The sequence below is a fragment of the Schistocerca nitens genome, chromosome 3, assembly GCF_023898315.1.
Source record: "Schistocerca nitens isolate TAMUIC-IGC-003100 chromosome 3, iqSchNite1.1, whole genome shotgun sequence".
In the NCBI taxonomy this organism is placed as follows: domain Eukaryota; kingdom Metazoa; phylum Arthropoda; class Insecta; order Orthoptera; family Acrididae; genus Schistocerca; species Schistocerca nitens.
Genome location: NC_064616.1, coordinates 754,088,808 through 754,107,257, shown reverse-complemented (window position 1 = coordinate 754,107,257; position 18,450 = coordinate 754,088,808). Strand labels below are relative to the sequence as shown.

The 18,450-nt window shown below is 45.0% G+C and overlaps 1 protein-coding gene across 2 annotated transcripts in view; it reads left to right on the top strand.

Annotated features, from left to right (window-relative positions):
- The window catches only part of LOC126249749 (uncharacterized), a 535,036-nt gene that overhangs the window by 364,985 nt on the left and 151,601 nt on the right, over positions 1–18,450 (top strand). For both annotated transcript variants that reach the window (XM_049951429.1, XM_049951430.1), the window contains 2 exons: positions 583–721; positions 13,675–13,862. In XM_049951429.1, the coding sequence (XP_049807386.1) occupies positions 583–721; positions 13,675–13,862 (327 nt within the window). The remainder of the gene's footprint in view (positions 1–582; positions 722–13,674; positions 13,863–18,450) is intronic.

Sequence of the window (18,450 nt, the reverse complement as noted above, 5' to 3'; positions counted from 1 at the left end):
ACGGAGGGGATGGACAGAGAGAGGGGGCAGGAGGAGATGGAAAGAGTGGAGAGGAGAAGGTGGACAAAGAAATGGTGGAGGAGATGATGTACAGGGAAAGGTGGAGAGAGGACAGGAGAAGATGGAAGGAAAGGGGAAGGAAAGATGGACAGAGAGAGTGGGAAGAGGTGATGGACAGTCCCAGCCCACTTGACAACACTGATCAGAAGTCTATACAATAATCACCTCGCAGCTGTGAAGAGAAACGCTGGCGCATCTGATTTCTTCAGTGTATCAAAAGGTGTAAGAAAGGGTTGTGCTCCACCCAGCGCCGCTTCTCCTGCCACGCCCTCGCTTTCCGGTACGTACGGTCCGCCTGCGCTGCGCACTCCACAGTGCACGGCGCCTAATTCTTTTCCTTTTAACCAAACTGAACTACAGAAATGTGTGGCCCGGAACAGTTATATCAATAAAACTCCAGTCAATAAAACTCCAGTCAAATCGTCGGTAACTAGAAACTACGTATGCAACACTCAGTATTTTGTGATGTTAATGTGAATTGAGTCTGAACTGAGACTACCGCGTTGCCTTGTTTGCCGGCAGACTGCTACCAGCTGCTGGGCGTCGGTGAGCGCCTGGCGCCGGACCAGGTGCGCAGCTCGCTGCCGCTGCAGTCGCTCGCCGCCTGCCAGCACGCCTGCTCCACCCAGCGCCGCTTCTCCTGCCACGCCCTCGCTTTCCGGTACGTACGGTCCGCCTGCGCTGCGCACTCCACAGTGCACGGCGCCTAAATCATCAGCCGGCTTCACACGTCTCTACCAGTTTTATGTGGCGTTCATCTGGTACTCTAGACAGACCTCATCGCTTGCCAGCTTTAGCAGCGCGCAATAGACGTCGAGGGTTTACTTACTCTCGTATCAGAAACATTTTGAAGCTCGTGGTCTTGCGGTAGCGTTCTCGCTTCCTGCGCACGGGGTCCCGGGTTCGATTCCCGGCGGGGTCAGAGAATTTCTCTACCTCGTGATGACTGGGTGTTGTGTGTTCATCATCATCATTTCATCATCATTGACGTGCAAGTCGCCGAAGTGGCGTCAACTAAAAAGGACTTGCGATACGGCTGCCGAACTTCCCCGCAAGGGGCCTCCCGGCCAACAATGCCATACGATCATTTCATTTTTGAAGGAAAAGGAACTCGTGAACAGATTCACAACATACGACGATAATCGAGAAATTGCGAGAGCTCTTCTGTGTTCCTGTCTTCATCTGCTTCCTTGACTATAGGAAAGCCTTTGACTGTGTTGTCTGGGAAAAGCTGTGGCAAGTGCTTGCAGAGTTTGGAGTCCCAGCCCACTTGACAACACTGATCAGAAGTCTATACAATAATCATCTCGCAGCTGTGAAGAGAAACGCTGGCGCATCTGATTTCTTCAGTGTATCAAAAGGTGTAAGACAGGGTTGTGTTCTATCCCCCCACTGCACAACATCTACGCAGAACATTTCATTAAGAATGCTCTTGTCAGTTGGACTAACAATATCTTAATTGGTGAAAAAACTTTTAACAGCCTCCGATTTGCTGAAGACACCGTGCTTCTAGTCACCAGCGAAGTTGAACTTGCTGAGCTACTAACAAAAGTAAAAAATATTAATCTATGATATGGATTAGACCTCGACTCACGATAACTGATCGATGAGCAGAAGTTCAGCTCATACGTCTATTAAAGGAACTGCAAGTCGTGCATTCCTGGGGTCAACCATCTGCGACACGAGAAGCTGTGAAGATGAGATAAGAAAACGGATCATACTATGGGAAGTGGGTATGAAGAAGTTCACCAAGATCTGACAGAACAGGGTAATAACGACTATCACAAAGGTCCGGTTTGTTGAAACACTTGTGTTCCCGTCTTCTTTCACGGGTGCGAAACATGGACCTTTAAGGACAGAGACAAGCAGCGTACTGACGAATTTTAGCTTAGGTGCTGGCGCAGGACGCTGAGCATAAAATGGACTGAAAGGAGCACAAATTTTTCAGTCAGTGAGCATCTTTAGTTGCTTGGTTTGCGCCTTTCTTCTCTTGTTAACCAAAAAATTCTCCAGTTCCTTGGTCATAACAGGAGAAGAGATGGAGAAAACCTATATAAAATGATCATGGAGAAGAAGATAGAGGGCAAGAGACCGAGGAGAAGAGCAACGAGCAGGGACATAGGCCAAATCAAGAAGATCTCTGGTCTGTCTCTTCAGCAGGGTTCTGAGAGATGTTGTAAATCATTCAGGATGGAGATGGATGGTTCATGGGGTGACGAGGCTCAGCAATAAGCCCAAAGACTTCTGATGATGATCAGAAACATACTTATTATACACAGCTATGACCATATTACTTTTGCCAAAAACTTGGCCACTTCCATTTACTATATCTTGATGAAGTTCATCTTCTGTGCAGGAGACTCGACACAGTCGGCATTGAAGCACATGATGAACAGTCTCGTCTTCTCCATATTCAAACTGAATATCATCTTGATCAGTGTATCTCCATCTTGCCAGATTAACCTTTGATCTGCCAACTCCACATCTCAGTCGCTTCAGGGACTTCTAAGTCGTCCATTTCTCATCACAATCAGAAGGTACAGTTTTTGAAACTCTTCCTCAGCCGGGGGTAAGGTAGGTCGTAGCTCTCCTCATGCGATTTCCATATTTTTGGAGACCTGAAGAAAGACATTCGTGCCCGTTGATTCGCTTCGGACGAAGAGATGCGCGCCTGGGTGAAATCATGGGCACGTAGATAACCGCAAACATTTATACATAAAGGAATTGACCGCCTTGTCTCACAATGGAATAAATTTATTAACAGTTGTCGCGATTACTTTTGAAATAATAAATTCTTTAGTTAAATTTTTGCATCTGTCTCGTTTTCATTTGACTGTCCTTTATAAAATAAAAGGAATTTGAAATATACAACAGGCAAATAGGAAAACAAATATAATCATTTTTTAATGTCTGACTGTTTGAAACCCTTGACAGCTTGTGTAGATGATTGCACTTCTTTGGAATGTTGTGATGGGCCACTCAGCTGTCGTGTTTATCACAGTCACTTGACCCAAGATACGCATAATCTATATTTCTGTTAATGGAAGACAGGCAGTCTCAATAGAGGTCTGCGACCGTGATGAAATTACACTGAAGAACTGTAATTAGTTTCTTTATATATTTATAATCTCACGCTCGTCAGTCAATCGTTGCTGAAATGAAGCCTTGAAAACTATTACCTAAAGAGAGGTCTTCCGAAGCACCGTCGAACTAAGAACATCTCCTTGTTCTTCTAGCACTCTCTAAGATTACAGAACACATATTACACGACTATATAGAGCCTACCAATTACTTAACCACGTTTAAGTTGCAGATGAGTATCAGACTTTCGAAAATATAGCAAGTCAATCATTGACTTGATTTCAGTGACAGACTACCTGAAACTACTCATTTGTGGACAAGAAATAACTGCTTTTCAAGCTTCAGAAAAGGTTTAAAATCTGTCGACTTTGACGTTGTACTTACCAATCGTAAAAGCATTTATTTTCTCTGTAAGTGTTGAACAGTGAAATATTTGCTGGATTTATGCAACTTTACCGATTTCGACTCTTGCGGATTATGATCAGAACTAAAATTTCCGAAAAGAGAAAGTGCGTAATTACTATTAAATATTTATTTTACGTGTCCAGGACTTAGGTAATACAAAATAATACCAAAATCCTCCCAGCCACTATAGATTTTCTGTTAGATGGAGCGTAAGTTCCGGAGCTGCGCTGTCTGGATGGCATTATCACTTCCTGCATATAGATCTTCTGTAGTACAAGGAGCAAGCAGATTTATTGCAGACCAGCGGATGTGGGTCCTGCTGGCCGCCACACTCACAGGTCTCATCTTCAGTCGTGAAGCCCCACTTCCTGAGGTTCGTCTTGCATCGTGACACACTTGTCCTCAGTCGATTTAATGCCTTCCATGTCACGTACCGCAGATGAAACCCCGCAGCAGGTTCCTCTTTAATATTCTCCCCAACCCATTCGGTTAATGAATCTCGCCATAGCTGTGTACTAAAATATTTAGGATAAAGAGAAAAAATATATCCCCAGTATCTTGCCACGAATGTATCACGTCAAATAACCATCTAGCGCCCACCTTGATCACTTACAACCAATTGCCGCGCCTGCTTCATTGTCCTCCATCTTTGTCCAACTTAAGCTTATTTTCCGCCCATAATGATATGGACGTCGACGGGACATTAAACTCGAATCATCCTCTGTTGCTGGTTCCTCTGAAAATAGCACGGTCGATTTCATTTCCCATTCCCGTTAAATCCGAGTATATACTTCTCCATAATTACCTCGTGGACTATGGGACGTTAAACGCTAATCACTCTTCCTTTTCATTTGTCTTCGAAATTAACAGTTCTCCCTGAATGACATTATAGCAATATCCCTTCCCGCCAGAGCAACATTCTGTTTGTGGCACTCTGTAACACAGCTACTTTTTCAAATTTTATTACTGTTATAAATCGACTTCTGTAGTGATCTACCCCAACTCTCAGATAAATTGCGAATCTTATCGACTTCTGAAAACAATAGAAGCAACAGCAGTTAATAGTAATTCTCGACAATGTATGGCGTTGCAGAAGGTCGTCGATCACTTACCAGCACAATATCTGAAGTCAACATCTGTCAGTTATCGTGAGGTCGTGAGATGAGCCGTCAAAGACCGACATACGCTTCTCTCGTCGCAGTATGTAATGACAAGCTGTATGCATTTCTCGCGTGTGTCAATATTATAGTAACAAGATTGTCAGCACTACGCCAACGACGGTGGATGTGCAGAACTCAGCTGCCTGGTGGGTTGCCGCACGCCGTTATCTAAGGCGTATTCCGCCGTCTTCATTACAGCACTTTGTATAAACGACGGAATTCAATTTGATAGCAGCTATCATGACAAATGAAGTGTTCCACCATACGAATTCCATGCACACTTTAATAATGGAGTCCCAAAACGATGTTGCTGAAGGCAGAATCATTGTTTTCTCATATTCCTTTGAATGTTGAGTGTAAATACAGGACAGGGTGTTACCAGAGTGAGTAACTTGCAACTCTCTTCCACAGTGCGTGTGGCCTGATCGATATAAGCCATATCAACATGACAAGATAGTTTACACTTCAACCTTCCATAATACGTAATAAATCGTCCTTCACTGATCCCAGAAGGGCTGAAATCTTAGATTGTGCTTGGAAACCACTGTAACTTGAAATCTCCACATGACTTGCTATTTTGGGCAAAAAATGACTAACATACATAGACAGAGTCGTATGTTTTGATTGCGTACTTTCTTCTTTTGACGGCGTACTTTCCTCCTTACCTAATGAGTGATTTTCGGGTTTACTTTAGGACGGCTATTTTAACTAGCGAGTGGACTTTCCACTCCCCCTCACCACAGTTTTGCAGTGGATGCACTCCTTACATAGACTAGCCCAAACGGAAAATGTTTGTGCCCTACACACAAGTGTTTTAAGCACACCCATTATCTGTGACGGGCAATGACAACCCTAAGCCTGTAGATACAAATCAGTGTGACTGGACTTACGATAGACTAAATGCTCTAGAGAACCACCATTCTTCCGTGCAAGCAGAACGTCCAGAAATAAGAGCTAACCATATGTTTATATTTCCAAAATGAATAGGATACTCTTATGAATGGAGTTAAGATGCTGAAACCTACCTTCATTTATCTTTCCCATGCAACCGCAGCAATGAAATATTGACAACATATCATCAAAAAAACAGATGGCTTAAGGAATACTCCTTTCCTGGATCTCTCCTAAAAGTCCTTCACAAAAATTAGAACATCAAGGGAAGGGGTGGGGGGTCTCCTTGTAGCAACTCCATCAGTCTTTTCGAAAATTCTTTGTTAATCGTAAAATACGCAGTCTGTGAAAAGAGTATGGCCAAATAAAGTACTGATGTCCATTTGAAATTTATTGCCAGTCAGCCCAAAGGAGAGCGATTGCGATTCTGATTAGAAGTGAAACCACATGAAAACAACCTAAACGGTAAATGGAAATGAGAGTTTGGCGTCATTGGTCGGGAGGCCCCTTACGGGGCAGGTCCGGCCGCCTTGGTGCAGGTCTTATTACATTCGACGCCACATTGGGCGACCTGCGCCCCGGATGGGGATGAAATGATGATGAAGACAATACAACACCCAGTCCCTGAGCGGAGAAAATCCTCGACCCAGCCGGGAATCGAACCCGGGCCCCTTAGGACGGCAGGCCGTCACGCTACCCATTCAGCCAGCTATTGGGGCGGGCAACGAAACGGTGAAGGAAGCACGTTAACGCCGAAGACGATGAGCAGAAAACCAGGACATGAAAATTTAAAAATGCAATGAATTTTTAAAGGAATAAGGTTCCATTCCACGAAAGAGTAACTGTTACTTATTGCACTGAGTACGCTGCCGAATTAGCACCTGTCGTAGCTGTCATTTATCGACAGCTTATAGTGTAGCGAAGAGGTGTCACATTACTGAAAAAGAGTGCAGACTCCACAAGTTTTTGAAACTCTTGAAATAATGGAGGAGGAAAATTACAGACGAATACTCCTAACGTCTGTCGTAAGACGGTAGGGCTCAGAATGAAAAGATGCTTCTCTCAAGGATCAGCTTGGGTTCAAAGAACACAATTAATGTAAAACAACACAACACCTTACAAACAGTAAATGCACATGAATAGGTAGCTCCAGTATTATCCAGATTTTCGAAATACATTCGGCGCCATACTACACTGTCGTCTTGCAATAAAGTTGCGATCTCACAAAGTATCTCCATTAACATTTTAGTCTCTTGAATTATTTTTCAGCCGGCCGGAGTGGCTGTGCGGTTCTAGGCGCTACAGTCTGGAACAGAGCGACCGCTACGGTCGCAGGTTCGAATCGTGCCTCGGGCAAGGATGTGTGTGATGTCCTTAGTTAGGTTTAATTAGTTCTAGGCGACTGATGACCTCAGAAGTTAAGTCGCATAGTGCTCAGAGCCATTTTGAACCAATTATTTTTCATTGATACAGCAATGCGTTTTGTATTGGGAGGTCGATGATAAGCAAGATCAGAAGTAACGTCAGGTGTGACAGTGAGCGTGACAAAATCTTCACGTTCTTACAAGTAAACCTACCTGCGGAATAAACTTCGATTTTTCCAGAATGAGATTTTCAATTTGCAGCGGAGTGCGCGCTGATATGAAACTTCCTGGCAGATTAAAACTGTGTGCCGGACCGAGACTCGAATTTGGGAACTTTGCCTTTCGCGTGGCAAATGCTCTACCATCTGAGCTACCGAAGCACGACTCACGACCCCTCCTCACAGCTTCAATTCTTCCAGTACCTCATCTCCTACTACCCAAACTACACGAAAGCTTTTCTGCGTAGCTTGCAGAACTATATAATGTGGCAACTATGACTACTAGCAAAGAAATTACTTTTACGTCACACTTAGAAGATGCTAAGGATAATGACATATTTATGGAAAGACACACTATCTTAAGCTTCAAAGACGGAAGTGCAATGTCAGATCCTATTCTAACTGTATAATATTATAAGGAAGCTTGTGAAGAAAGATCAAAGATAATAAATAGCAAAACGTGACGCAGACCTTGAATATAAGCAAAAAGCCGTTAATTTGGCACTCTGCCGAAAACGAATTTGAAGCTGTAAAGCATAGATACAGAAAGAGAGAAGATCTGTATAAGTGGGAAGCACATATTACTGCATGTGTGACGAGCTATTTCCAAACACTTTTTAGGTAAATCTCAAATCACCATGGAGAAATCAGTACAGGTACCTGATATGGATATAAGGAGTTGAGCTCTACAAGCTAGTCTAGTAATCGGAATCAGACACGACCGTAAGAAGCAGGCTGACCAGCCGAGGTCGTCGACGATTAGCCACCCAAACCTACAGAAAAACAGCTAGGTACAACAACTAAGACGACAAAAAACAACAGCCAAGAACCCATATGGCAGTTACAAGTCCAAAGAATAAATTAGACCTAGAACCAAGATGTAGCGAGATCAGGAACGGACAACGATTCGTACATTGAACCACACAAGAGCACAGACTGAACATGACAGCCCTCTGAGCCTTTTTTGTAATTTCATTCCCCTGCCCCATATGGGGCGGGGAGCACTGGCAGCGGCACACCACTGCCGTTCATCCAATTGGCTTTACAGGAATACAGAAGGGTGATTACATTAAAAGGGGGGATAAAAATGGAGACATACAAAACGCAGTAAATGGAGATCATGCATGGTAAAATATACACTAAGATGGGGACATGCACTGAGGGACAGTTAAGAGGTCGACATAAAGTTGAAAGAACACAGCTGACAAATCAAAGTACACTTAAAAAACACTGGAGGCAAACACAAGTTAAAAGGCGGCCACAGGATAAAAATCACACAGAGCTCAACACTTAAAAAAACCGCTGGAAACGACAGAGCACTCACAAAGAATAAAAAACCGCTGGTAGGGACCTGCTGAGAGACTGGAGGCTGTAGAGGAGGGAAAAGAGGGGAGGAGGGTGTGGTGGGGGTGCTGGGGGAATGGGAGGAAGAGGGGAAAAAAGGGAGCAGGAGGTGCACCAAGGGGCAGGAGATGGGCAGGGCGGGAAATGAAGAGGGAACACAAGGCAAGACAGAGTGAAGAGACACTGAAGGGGAGCATGGGAGAGGGATGGGGTGTAGGAGGGGGAAGCCGCTCAGGAGAAGGCAGGGGGAGGAGTGGGAGCCCTGAGGAGGAGGCAGGAGGAAGGTGGGGTTAGACTTGGTAGGAGGGATAGACATCAGGGCGAAGTTCATCATCCGGGAGGGGCAGGTGCTGGAAGTTGCGTTGGGAAAGATGGAGGGTGTGGAGATGGAGAGAAGGCGGGACACAACGGTAAAGGTTCGGCAATGGGCTGGGGGTGGAGAGGAGGGGGGGGGGGATCGAGTCAGCAGGCAATATACAGGGTGCAGATGTGTTCAAGGAAAAGGAGAAGGTGGGAGAAAGGGATGAGGTCGTAGAGGATGCGCATGGGGGACAGAAGGCGGTTACAGAAGGCCCCTCTGAGCCCCTGTGTTGCCAGCTTTATGGGGCCCACGTGAGTGCTGATAGGCTGGCACAACAGGAGTGACCCGCACACAGAGCTGTGGCGGCGACAGCAGTGCTCGCAGGTAATAGGGGTGCAGCCTAGCAGTTATCGTCTATGGAAATGGAAATTTGTGGTAAGTTTCTATGGGACCAAACTGCTGAGGTCATTGGTCCCTAGGTTTACACACTACTTAATCTAACTAAAACTAACTTATGCTAAGGACAACACACACACTCATGCCTGAGGGGGGACTCGAACCTCTGACGGGAGGAGCTGCACAAACTGTGACAAAGCGCCTCGGACCTCGCGGATACCACGCACAGTTGTCGCCTACGTCCATGCCTTCTGCTGGGCTGTCCAGGAAGTAAGACACCCGATTGTTTCAAGGAAAATCAGTAAATTCGTCACTCAAGCGCAAATAGTGAATAAAGAAGAATTGAGGGAAAAAGCATACAAATTTGTGTTGACTGTGAAATTGAAAATGATACTGATGTGGAGAGGCCAATGGGTATAATTCTGACGCCGCGTGGTGTAGCCGCGAGGTCTGAGGCACCCTGCCTCCCTCAGGCATGGGTGTGTGTGTTTTCCTAAGCGTAAGTTAGTTTAAGTTAGATTAAGTAGTGTGTAAGCCTAGGGACCAATGACCTCATCAGTTTGGTCCCACAGGAACTTACCATCCCACCCCATAGTAATGATGTTTAGCAAAGACGATGTTGTTCATACCAAATGTTCACGTGTCGGCCATCATTCGACAGTAATACCTGCAGTCGAGGGACAATGTTGTGAAGATTACTGTTCAGCGTATCAGCAGGTATGGTCAGATATTGCCGTCGCATTTTCTATTTCAGCATCGCTAATGAAGTCGGACGATCGCAACAGACTTGCGACTTCAGGTAACTTCAGAACCAAAGTCAAACGGATTGAGGTCTGGGATCATGGGAGGCCAAGCGTGTAGGAAGTGACGGCTTAGCACGTGATCTTCACCAATGCGCGCAAGAGATCTCTCACACGTGTAGCGATAAGGGGTGGAATGCCATCCTGCATAAAATGACAATCACATGGCGTGGTGAGGGCTGTTACTTTGAGCTAAGTTTATGGTAGCGAGGATAGAGGAAGGGAGATTAGTCCTGTCGACATCGAGGTGATTAGAATCGGATCACAAGCTCAGATTGTTTCAAGGACACAGAAGGAAGTCGGCCGAGCCCTTCCAAAGAAATCAAGGAGCGACGTAGGGAAATCGCAGAAAAAGTAAATCTGAATGATCGGACAAGTGTTCGAAGCGCCGTCCTCCCGAATGCGAGTCCAGTGTTATATAGTAGAGAATGTCAACCTTGTATTGTGTATTAAATTGGGGACGTAGAAACGACGGAGACGCTTCGTCCCGCCTTAGCCCTCAGTGGTTCACAACGCCACAACAGGCCACAGCAATCCACCCACCCACCCCACTGGTGGCGCGCACACCGAATCCAGGGTGATTGTGCGGTTCGGCCCCCACCAGTGGACCCCCCCCCCCCATCCCCCCCACGAACGTCTCATACCAGATGAGTGTAACTCCAGTGTATGCGTGGTAGAGTAATTATGGTGTACGCGTACGTGGGGACAGTGTTTGCGCAGTAATCGCTGACATAGTGTAACTGAGGCGGAATAAAGGGAACCAGTCCGCATTCGCCGAGGCAGATGGAAAACCGCCTTAAAAACCATCCACAGGCTGGCCGACACACCGGATCTCGACACTGCTCAGGAAGCAGCGCGTTAGACCGCGCGGCTAGAAGGGTGGGCACATGTCAGCTTTGGTGATATTAGAGCACAGCTGCGTGAATCACAGTTCGATAGACCTCAAAAGATCTATGACGTCGTTGTATCATACGAACCTAAAACAAGTTTGTGCTGGCAATTGCCAGAAGCATTTTTTTGGCATCAGAGCATGACTCCCAGATATCATCATACCTGTAAATTTCAATACACTGCAGAGGAGCGAACACAGAATTTCGTACACTGTGCATACTTCACCATCAGCGTAAAATTACAGTAGAATCATATTAAAACTTGACGTGCTGTTCTGACAAAGAGCATATAAAAGCAGATGTGCCGTCAAATCTGTCTGGTACAATTCTGCCGGTGCCAAACATGCGAACATCGCCCGTAATGGGTATTGCAGACCGATTACTGGATGTCTGAAACCTACAACGCGGAATGAACTCCACCACTTAACTGTAATTGCCCCTCGAGACATCGGACATGAGGTTGTTGCATGCAGAGAAAGGTGTAAAGTATCTATCTACCTCCGATAAACATCAGTTATATGATCATCATTCTCTCCCTTCAAGACTGACGTCCAGGAAAAGTTTCGTAAGGATAGTAGACAACGTTTGTCAACAGACGTATTCCTCATTAGCTATGTGGAAGACGTCTGAACACCTCTGTATGACACCATGAGAATACCTAGTTGCTGATATCACTGAAGAGTGACCCGTGTGGGAAAACTTTGAGCATGCTCAAAAAACTACGGGCCATGTATGTCAATGTAGACTAGGTCTTGGAAGACATATCTTTACTGATCCGACGTCCGCAAGCTCTGAAGCCGTAGTGATTGCCTAATATTGGGCTAAAGTTGCTTGGATTGTCATTTTTGTCCTTATTTCTTTTATTTTAACATTCCTTGAATGTATTCTTCAAATTCCAAATTAGCATTAGTTTTTAAGTGACTCTGACTGTGGTATTTAACAAATTAAATCAATGTAGATTATGTCGCCGGTCGGGGTGGCCGAGCGGTTCTAGGCGCTACAGTCTGGAACCGCGCTACCGCTACGGTCGCAGGTTCGAATCCTGTGTGTGTGACGTCCTTAGGCTCAAATGGCTCTGAGCACTATAGGACTTAACTTCTGAGGTCATCACTCCCCTAGAACTTAGAACTACTTAAACCTAACGAACCTAAGGACATCACACACATCCATTCCCGAGGCAGGATTCGAACCTGCGACCGTAGTGGTCGCGCAGTTCCGGACTGTAGCGCCTCGAACCGCTCGGCCTCCGCGGCCGGCGACGTCCTTAGGTTAATTAGGTTTAAGTAGTTCTAGGGGACTGATGACCTCACAAGGGAATCTCCCCATCGCACACCCCTCAGATTTAGTTGTAAGTTGGCACAGTGGATAGGCCTTGAAAAACTGAACACAGATCAATCGAGAAAACAGGCAAATGTTGTGTGAAACTATGAAAAAAATAAGCAAAATATACAAAGTGAGTAGTCCATGCGAAGATTGACAACATCAAGGACAGTTTAAGCACAGGAGTGCCGTGTTCCCGTGGTTAGCGTGAGCAGCTGCGGAACGAGAGGTCCTTGGTACAAGTCTTCCCTCGAGTGAAAAGTTTACTTTTTTATTTTCAGACAATTATTATCTGTCCGTTGTTGCGTCCGATGGATTTGACGGTCTACACACTGAAAAATTTGAAAACGTTAAAAACATATGTTTTGACAGAGCACAGGGAAAACTGTGCGACTGTGAAATTGTTGCATTCATTTGTTGCAGTTTATGTGACAAACTCTTATGTTTTCATCACTTTTTTGGGAGTGATTATCACATCCACAAGGAAACCTAAATCGGGCAAGGTAGAAGAATCCTTTTACCCATTCGCCAAGTGTACAAGTTAGGTGGGTCGACAACATATTCCTGTCATGTGACGCACATGCCGTCACCAGTGTCGTATAGAATATATCAGACGTGTTTTCCTGTGGAGGAACCGGTAGACCTATGACCTTGCGATCAAACGTTTTCGGTTCCCATTGCAGAGGCACGTCCTTTCGTCTACTAATCGCACGGTTTTTCGGTGCGGTCGCAAAACACAGACACTAAATTTATTATACTGAACAGAGACGTGAATGAACGAACGGACAGATCATAACTTTGCTAAAATAAAGAAAGTAAAATTTTCAGCCGAGGGAAGATTTGAACTAAAGACCTCTCGTTCCGCAGCTGCTCACGCTAACCACGGGACCACGGCGCTCCTGAGCTTAGATAATCCTTGATGTTGCCTATCTTGCGCATGGACTACTCAGTTTGTATGTTTTGCTTATTTTTTTCATCGTTCCACACAGCTTCTTCCTGTTTTCGCGATTGATCTGTGTTCATTTTTTCAAGGCCTATCCACTGTGTCAACTTATAACTGAATCTGAGGGGGGTGCGATGGGGAGAGTCCATTGCCAGAAGCTAAGTCCCACAGTGCTCAGAGCCATTTGAACCATGTAGATTATGTCCTTCAAGACGTGCAAATGTCTTCAAATTTTAAATTACCAGCAAGTTTATAAATGCTGTTGCGTATGTATACCTATGTATCTTGTATGCTGAAGTTTGATTCTTTTCACACGAATAAATAAACAAACAGCACAGCAGTACGTTCACACATGTCGGTAAGCAGCGCACGGAATATTTGAAGCTTAATTATCCTTTGTTTTCTCTCGGATCTCTTAGATGCAGCTTATGTTGAGTGATAGAGACTGATGCGGAGCGGTGAGCGAGCATTTGCCTCTGTGATACGTGCTGTGTGTGCCAGGCGGGTTGATGGAGGCGTGTGCGAGCTGTCGTCTGCGAGGCCGCCGGAGCTGCGGCTGCTGCGCGACGTGCGCTTCAGCGCCTACCAGCGCGAGACCGGGACAGCCTGCACCGACCCGCCGCCCACGGCGCCCGTCGATGTCTACCCCTACCCGCCTCAGTACCCGCCACAGGACCTGCCGCCTCGAGGTCAGTACACTACTATAGTTGAATTCTTTTATCTTGGCGGCTCGCGCATGCCCGCTCAGACGCGGGAGACTGCTGCGTTGACAGTTGCAAACGACGCACGCGCCAAGAGAAGCAGCGCCATAGTATAGTATAATACGCAAACTTACTTTTAGGGGGGAGCGCACAGTTTATGAAGTAAAGCCACCACGGCCGCATTAACCCTTTCGTTGCTACAGAGACGTGCTCCCCGCATTCCGCGCTGTGCGCGATTTTGTCATCACTGCACTGCTCGCCTGTGCTGACACGCGGTGTTCCGACTGCTTTGACACACTTATCATTCGATTTTAAAAAAATTATTTGGCCCAAAAATTTCATTTTTACACATCTTCTTGACTGATACCTTCCCCCCATAAATGACTTAATTTTATTTCGATGTTCAACGCAATTATTGTGCAGCATTAAATGTAATAAACTATTGCACGAAAATTTGAAGAGTCTGCAGAGGTAGAAGTCCATAGCGTATACTTTCTGTGGTGTGCGCACTGTAAGACCTTCAGTACACACACCATAAGATTATTTGACTTGTCGCTCTAACGATTTAGGCGAGTGTCAGCATTATGTCTTGTGGTCTTATCGTAGCGTGTTTATCTTCTGCCGTTAGGTCAGACGATAGAAATGGCACTTGCGCGCTTAGAGTAGCAGATTGACTGCGACTAACTTTAAACAGAACTTGATTAATTTTCACACACATTTATTAAAATAATAACAAGCATAAAAATTACTTAACTTAGTTCTGGATGCTATTTACAATTGGCAATCTTAAGTTCCTTTGGTTTCGGTACTTTAATCTTATTCTTACATGTATCTCTGATATTTGACAAAAGCGTCTATACATTTATCTTCATGGCTATGTACAGGAATATGGTAATCTTATTAGGCGCAGACTGAAACTTGACTATAGACTGGTACAGACAAATGTAGACTGGTACAGACTGGTGCAGACAAATGCAGACTGACTAATCGGAGGTCTGTACACTCGTTATAATACCTCGCGTGTTCATGTATCACTGTGCGAGTGTGATCTGCGAGGAGAAAAGTTCTACTTTAGCAGCAATCTCATTGGGTGCGTTACATATTAATACACGGATCGGCGGAAGCAGAATTTGGTCCGTCTCTATGGCGGCGCCATCTCGTAGTGCGGAGACAGACGAGCGCTGCGCCTGCGCTGTTGAGCCTAGCGGGGCGCGCTCTAGTGGGAAAGTTGTGTACGTGCTGACTATGCGGAACTATGTACACAACACTTTCCGTATGGTCGATTTTAGTTGCCACAATATTGAGAATGAAATGTGGACAAGATACCTTAATTTCATATAAAATTTACTGTATAACAATATCTCATTTAATTGAAGTACCAGATAGGTGTCGTATCTAATATTGAGAAATATTCCGTCTTTCGCGACTGTAATAAAAGTTTTATTTATACCAGAGTCATATCGCTTTTTTCTAAAAAGTTCTGATTAAAAGAAAATTGGCGAAGTACACAAAACTGAATTGTGGACGTAATAAAACATAGAAACTAAAATATATTGTCAGTGAGGCGCAGTTCGCAAACAATTTGTGTTTGTCATAACGGACAGCAAACACTTGCCAAAACATAGATCAGTTGACGAATACATCGAATATGATGATGTTGCCAAAGCAGCGAAGCAAAGAAGTGCGCCAGACAATCACGTAGCTCGGCAACATACGAGCAGAAATTCTGCTCTAAATAATACTTTTAATACTGTCGCAAAGAATATATCTCAATATGAATAGTAAAATAGCGACTGCAGAAGAGAAGATATACAAACAAGACAGATAACATGAATATTGTATGTGTGCCTTTTCATTGTTTTAATTGCTGTGAAAAGAAATATTGGAGGACAGAATTAGAAAAACCGAAATCTTATTATGACTATAATGAAGAGACAAAGCACTAGAAATTGCAAAAAATTACATTCAAACGAATAAAATGCATGAAGTAAGACACTTCGATATTGTTTTTAAATAAAGAAAATATTAAGCACCGAACAACACGTTTGAACTCAGAACCTTTCGCGTAGCAGCCAAACACCTTAACCATTATGCTAACGCAGCTTCTTATTCAAATGAACTACTGGAGTACTTTAAAACATCACGCAAAATACCGACAAACGCTGTTAGTATGACTATGAATTATTGACGTATCGTCGAAGCACAATAGGAAATAAACAATTACTGCTGTTCTTTATTGCGAAAAAGTGGTTCGTGAGAATGATACAAACACATTCCATTGCTATTGCCTGAATTAGGAGGCTTATTGCTTGCTTGGTTTAGTTAATTAATAGAATATGAAGCAATTGGCATAAAGAATGCTTTTTCCAAACTTTCTATAAAAGAAAGTCTGCTATCAAGACATTGCTTTTGGTCAATTACTTTATTTATGACTGAACGTTTCTAAAACTGAAGCCACTCGTCCGTGCTCTGCACTGCAGTCGAGCTCTGGCAACGTCGTTCTCTGTTCATTGGCTGACTGTGTTTTGTGACATCAGATGCACAGAACGAACCTAAACTCGGCCGCCGTCGTAAATGACGCGCACTATAGCTGTTACCTACCGTGCACCTTCCAGCTTCGCCTCCAAACACAGCAGCCACCATTTTAATCTGTAGCGTACACTATATTGCATTATGTAATCGTTTGCACTATTAAAACTGCAATACCACGAAGACACCATGCAACAAACGTCAAAATGGGTTCCGAAATCAACGATCGTGAGAATTTCAGCCCGCTCTGTTCGTCCACGAGATCAAGGAAGCAGTAAATACAGCCGCCCTGTTTGATTGCGTGTTTCTTTGATTCCGAATGGCGTTCAATACAGCTCTGCAATGACGCCTAATGAACAATGTACAAGCGTACGGAATATCAGACTCCGACTGGACTCGAGAGTTTCAAAATGGCTCTGAGCACTATAGGACTTAACATCTATGGTCATAAGTCCCCTAGAACTTAGAACCAGTTAAACCTAATTAACCTAAGGACATCACATAACACCCAGTCATCGCGAGGCAGAGAAAATCCCTGACCCCGCCGGGAATCGAACCCGGGAACCTGGGTGCAGGAAGCGAGAACGCTACCGCACGACCACGAGCTGCGGACAGACTCAAGAATTTCTAACAGACGGAACACAGAATGTCATTCTCAACGGAGAGAAGTCTTCAGACGTAAAAGTAATTTCGAATGTACCCCAAGGGCGTGCTAGTGCACGATTACTTTCTACGGTATATGTAAGTGACCAAGTGGATAACGTCGGAAGTCTATGAGGCATTTCACTGATGATGCTGTTATATATACCGACCTGCTATCGATATAAACCCATCCAGGGGATAGCAGCGTCACCTGGTGAGGAATGCCTACTAGTCAGACACACGTACGTTGCGTGTAATATCAGTGAACATGCTAGCCGGGTGTAGAAGGGAAAGGCACACGGTCTATCTGAGTTTGACCGAGGGCAGATTGTGATGGCACCAGCATTTTGGGAACTGCACGACTCGTCGGATATTCGAGGAGTGCTGTGATGAGTGTCTTCAAGACGTGGCAAAACCAAGGCGAAACCACGTCCAGACGTCGTGGGGTTGGGCGGCCACCCCTCATTACAGATGTCGGACGTCGTAGACTCGGCAAACTGGTAAAACCGGACAGACATCGAACTGTGGCAAAACTAACATCAGACTTTAATGCTGGGCTGAGTACAATTGAGTCTGAATACACAGCGCACCGAACACTCCTAACAATGGGCCTCCGCAGCCAACAACCCATACATCAGGCCGATGTTGAAACAGGGTAATATCCCCTTGACACCTATACTGCGGGAGGCGGCTGTTCCGTTATGCTCCGGGGAACATTCACGTGGGCATCCATGGCTCCAGTGGAGCTCGTGCAAGGCACCATGACGGCCTGGGATAATCGCACACTGGTTGCAGACCACGTACACCGCTTCATGACGATCATGTTTCCTGTCGGCAGTGGCATTTTTCAGCAAAATAATGCGCCATGTCACAAGGACAGGAGTGTGATGGAGTGGTATGAGAAACACAGTGGCGAGTTTGAATTGATGTGCTGTCCCCCCAACTCGCCATACCTGAACCCTATCGCATACATCTAGCATGTGATTGAATGTGGCGTCAGAGCTCATCTGCTCCCTCCCCGGAATTTATGAGAGTTAGGTGACATTTGTGTTCAAATGGGGTGCCAATTCGCTCCAGCGACCTACCAAGGCCTTATTGATTCTATGACACGACGCGTCACCGCTTTTATCTGTGCCAAAGGTATAAATACTTGCTATAAGGTAGGTGGTCATAATGTTCTGGTAGATCAGTGTACAGAAAAGTCGCAACGCTAGAAAACTGTTGAGAAATTTAGGGAGACCTGTAGAGAATCGACGCTTAGTGCAGGGATTGGCAGCTGACACTCATCTTAAACAAGTGTGACGTATTACGCATAAACCAGTAGAAAGATTTGGTACTGTATGGTTACAGGATTGCAGAAGAATCACATGAAGCAGTCACATCCATAAGATATTTAGGAGTATGT